Source organism: Aplidium turbinatum, chromosome 9, assembly GCF_918807975.1.
Source record: "Aplidium turbinatum chromosome 9, kaAplTurb1.1, whole genome shotgun sequence".
In the NCBI taxonomy this organism is placed as follows: Eukaryota; Metazoa; Chordata; class Ascidiacea; order Aplousobranchia; family Polyclinidae; genus Aplidium; species Aplidium turbinatum.
The window spans coordinates 15,084,388-15,088,360 of NC_137480.1; the positions used below are offsets into that span (position 1 = coordinate 15,084,388).

General features: G+C 39.6%; 2 protein-coding genes across 2 annotated transcripts; both read right to left on the reverse strand.

The window, feature by feature from the left end:
• Positions 1 to 1,444: 1,444 nt before the first annotated feature.
• Positions 1,445 to 2,389, reverse strand: LOC145776728 (uncharacterized). The gene has a single exon (XM_082587956.1). The coding sequence runs from the start codon at positions 2,387 to 2,389 to the stop codon at positions 1,445 to 1,447; it is 945 nt and encodes a 314-aa protein (XP_082444082.1).
• A 466-nt stretch (positions 2,390 to 2,855) lies between these two features.
• Positions 2,856 to 3,701, reverse strand: LOC145776729 (zinc finger MYM-type protein 1-like). Its single transcript, XM_082587957.1, has one exon. It carries the CDS (start codon positions 3,699 to 3,701, stop codon positions 2,856 to 2,858), a length of 846 nt encoding a protein of 281 aa, XP_082444083.1.
• Positions 3,702 to 3,973: the final 272 nt, after the last annotated feature.

Sequence of the window (3,973 nt, forward strand, 5' to 3'; positions counted from 1 at the left end):
TTTTTCTCCTGCAAAGTAGATATGAATATATTATGCACAAATAACAACATACAGTCAAGCAAATTTTTCTTACAAAGTGGCTATTTTCACACACTTGTTGCCATGGTTAAAATCAGGTGTTGCCAGAGTTAGGAGTAAAGTTAGGAAGGGTTAAGGTAAGGGTTAAAGTTAGAAATAACTTTATGGTTTTGATCTTTGCCCAGGACTAAAAAAATTCCAAAATACAAGTTTTTCTTTTCAACAGCTTTAAACTTTTCTCAAATTAGGGAAAAATTCCTTATCCGGCAACCATAGGCGCCTAACTATTTTTTTGGTCGTGGGGGTGAAAGCGTGTTTCATCTGCAGCAACGTAAATTCAGCAAAATGTCATGCAGATGGATGACATAATTATGTCGTGACACAAGGATTGCTTTTATTGCCACACTCGGAGTTATCGCTACGTTCGACCTACCATTAATTATATTATAAACAAAACTCGACCACTTCGCATGCCATGCGTCTGCGTTGGCTAGCGGTTGATGGAATGCGATTCTTCAAGCTAAGCTCAACATAAAGTTTAGCAGCGAACTAGATTTATTAACATGAAACAAGAGACGAAAAGGTTTATCCTACTAAAAGGTATATACTGTAAATGGAACAAAAATGCTTTGAAAATGGAAAGAAAATGCTAACATGCTCATATGCTTGAAAATAGTTCTGTTGAAAGCAAAATCATTTATTTTAACATCAATTCAACAACACGTCACGTTGAATAAATTTAAAAGTTGCTGGCATCCGGAGAATTACGACTTGGTAAAGTTCACACAATTTGTGATGGCATACATAAAACATTGAGCACTAGTTGCAACGTTCATCTGATGAAATTGAAAGTAAAAGCAACAATAAACAAGACGGTTTATTGCTTCACTGACGTTTCGCGCACCATGACAATGCTCATCCTCAGAGCGAATGACATATAAAATAACATTTCACAAGGTTATATACTGCAGTGCGATTGAAGGCAAGAAAAAATAAAACACACAATATTTTAAAGATTGGCCAATGATGTGTGAGCGGTTACTTTCCACGTTAAATTACATAAAAACTTCCAACAATAAACATAAATTCGAAGCTGTAAAGACCAACAGAAAAAAAGCGATTGAAGGCAAAAAAAAATAGAACACAATATTTTGGCAATCAATTGGCCAATCTTTAAAATAAAATATTGTGTTCTATTTTTTCTTACCTTCAATCGCATTTTTTCTGTTGGTCTTCACTGCTTCGAATTTATGTTTATTGTTGGAAGTTTTTACGTAATTTAACGTGGAAAGTAACCGCTCACAAATTTTCAGTATTCAGTGAAACGTTGAAATGCGTTACTGGTTTCAAACAGACAGACATGCACGGTAAATCAGTCAGACATGCAGGGCAAAACCCTACCATTTGCGTTAGTTTGACTTTGTGGTTAATCGTTCATTAACTCCGATTTCGCAAAAGTATTTTGTCGAACTTGATGACGATTAATCCATGAATCAATAATAGCCGGCTTGTTTAGTTGATCCATATCTTCCTTGTAGACGTTAAGAATAAGCAAGTGATTTAAGCGCTTTTGCGACGTTGTTGATCTCAGATACGTCTTAACACGGCGCAACGTGCTAAATGAGCGCTCGGCTTCGCAGGTTGTGCAAGGCAATGTCAGGTAGACTTTCAACAGAGCAGCAAAATTTTTCAAAATTACACTTCTGGTGTCATCTTCTGCAAAAAATTTTTGCATATCTTCAATTCTTTCCTTGGTTAATTTTTTCGATTTTTCTAGATCCAAAAATTGCTTGACTTCATGCTTCAATTTTTGAATATCTACGTGCGAGCTATAGATATTGTCAAGCTCCTTAAGTGATTTTTCAAAATCAGAGCTGTTGGGATCTTTACACAACAAAACAGTTTCCAAATGCGATACCATGCTTAAATCCCGACTTTCATGGCGCTCGAGCAGAGATCTAGATGCCCTTCCCAAAGTTGAATTAAACAGGTTAACAAAGTATATTTTTACACTTTCATTACCGGTATCGGTTTCTCTGCCCACACTGCCACTTCGTCGACCAGAATTACGTGGCGCACTTGGAAACTCCACACCGATTTCATTTGCTTTGTTTTCACAAGCGTCATAGAATACTGATGATTTTTCTTCGGATACGTTGCTTGTGAGCACATCTAGAAGGTGTTCAAGCATTCGCTTGAATTTTCCCACGGTGACGTTTCGGCCTTGCACTTCTACGTGCACAGGGTGAACAAACGAAAGCACACGTTGCATAACCCTCAGCATGTAAAGGGTGCTGAACGATTCCATAGAGCGCAAAAGACACGCAGCACGACTTCTTGAAGATTGTTGCATGGCCTCGTCCTGGCTCATTTGTAAAAGCCAATCTAATATGTTGGCGTAATTAGCTAAGAAAGCTTCAATAGCCGGATAACGCATAGCCTAACCCATCTTGTTGGACAAAGCGGGCGGAGAGAAGGTGTGGGAGCATCATCGGCACGTAATTTGTATTTATTGAAATTAGCCAAACGCTTCGGGGACTGCGTTATGAAAGTTACAGCAGATTGCAGTACTGCCAATGCATTTGTTCCTTCCTGAGATGACTGAAAAGTATCCATAACGATTAAATTCAACTGATGTCCAGCGCAGTAAATATGCAGCATGGCCGGGTAAACATCTCTAAATCGACGCTGCACTCCACTGATACGCCCGTTCATATTGGCGGCACCATCATAGCCTTGCCCCCTACAAAAGGACATATTTAATCCAGCGGCAATGGCGCTAGAATTCAATGCGTTGAAGAGGGTTTCTGCATCTGTTTTATCAGTTTCAATCAGACCTATGCAGCACTCATGAATAGCGAATCCACATAACGCACGCACAACGATACTTGTTCTTTCCTGGAAATGTCTGTGGTTTCGTCAGCCATAATACTGAAGCATGCAGAATCATTTACCTTATTCACAATTTTACGAACGATGTCATGCGCCAGCATCTCGAGTATTTTATTCTGAATATCATGCCCAAGCCACTTGCCTCTTCTCTCTGTCATCCACGCATTTACATCGGAATTATAACGCCCAAGAAGGTTCATGGCTTGAACGATGTTTGAATTGTTTTCCGCATGACCTCGTATAGCCAACCCCTGTCTACTTAAAAATATAAGCGCATCAAAAATGCTTTCCAAAGCTATTCTATTTTTCTTTAAATTTTTAGCGGTTTTATGGTCCACCAAAGAAGAAATTCGTTCGGTTTCGTTATGTTGCAGTTTAGAGGCTATGCTCTCTAAATGACAAACGCTCTTTTCATGATTTTTAAATCTATCTTTTCCCTTTTTCCAATTGCAATATCCCTTAAGCCAAACCTTTTGCTGGCCCTCTGTGAGCAGCTGTTTGGAAGAAGAGCACAATCGATTATGCTCGACGGCCCATAAGCAAACTGAACACCGGACCACGTCAATGGATGGTATGTATTTCAACCAATAATGATATTTTTCCCAATCACGTTGATATCTTCTTCCATCACGAACACCAAAACGCATTTCAGCACCACTGGAAGGACCGGGAGTGTCTAATTCTTCCACAACAACATCCGATGGGCTGTCAACCAATAATGCTTCTACCTGTGCAGCTGTTACCACCTGCAGATCATTAGGACTATCATCTGGAGCGCCATTTGGTACCATTGGCTGGTTTTCTGGGCCAATAGCCCTTGAAAAATTGTAGCACTAGCATCGCTACTCGCTCTGGTGATTATTTATCACGAAGCTGTTGCGGTTTGCATTTAAAAAATGTTTTTCCGCTCATCTATTGTTTTATGTATCAATTCAATACAACATAAAAAGTTGCCCCCACGCAGAAATATGCGTGGGGGCCAGGCCCCCACGGCTTAGGCGCCTATGCCGGCAACGCTATTGAGGCTATTATTACACTATATAGTGTAAATATAGCCACAGCC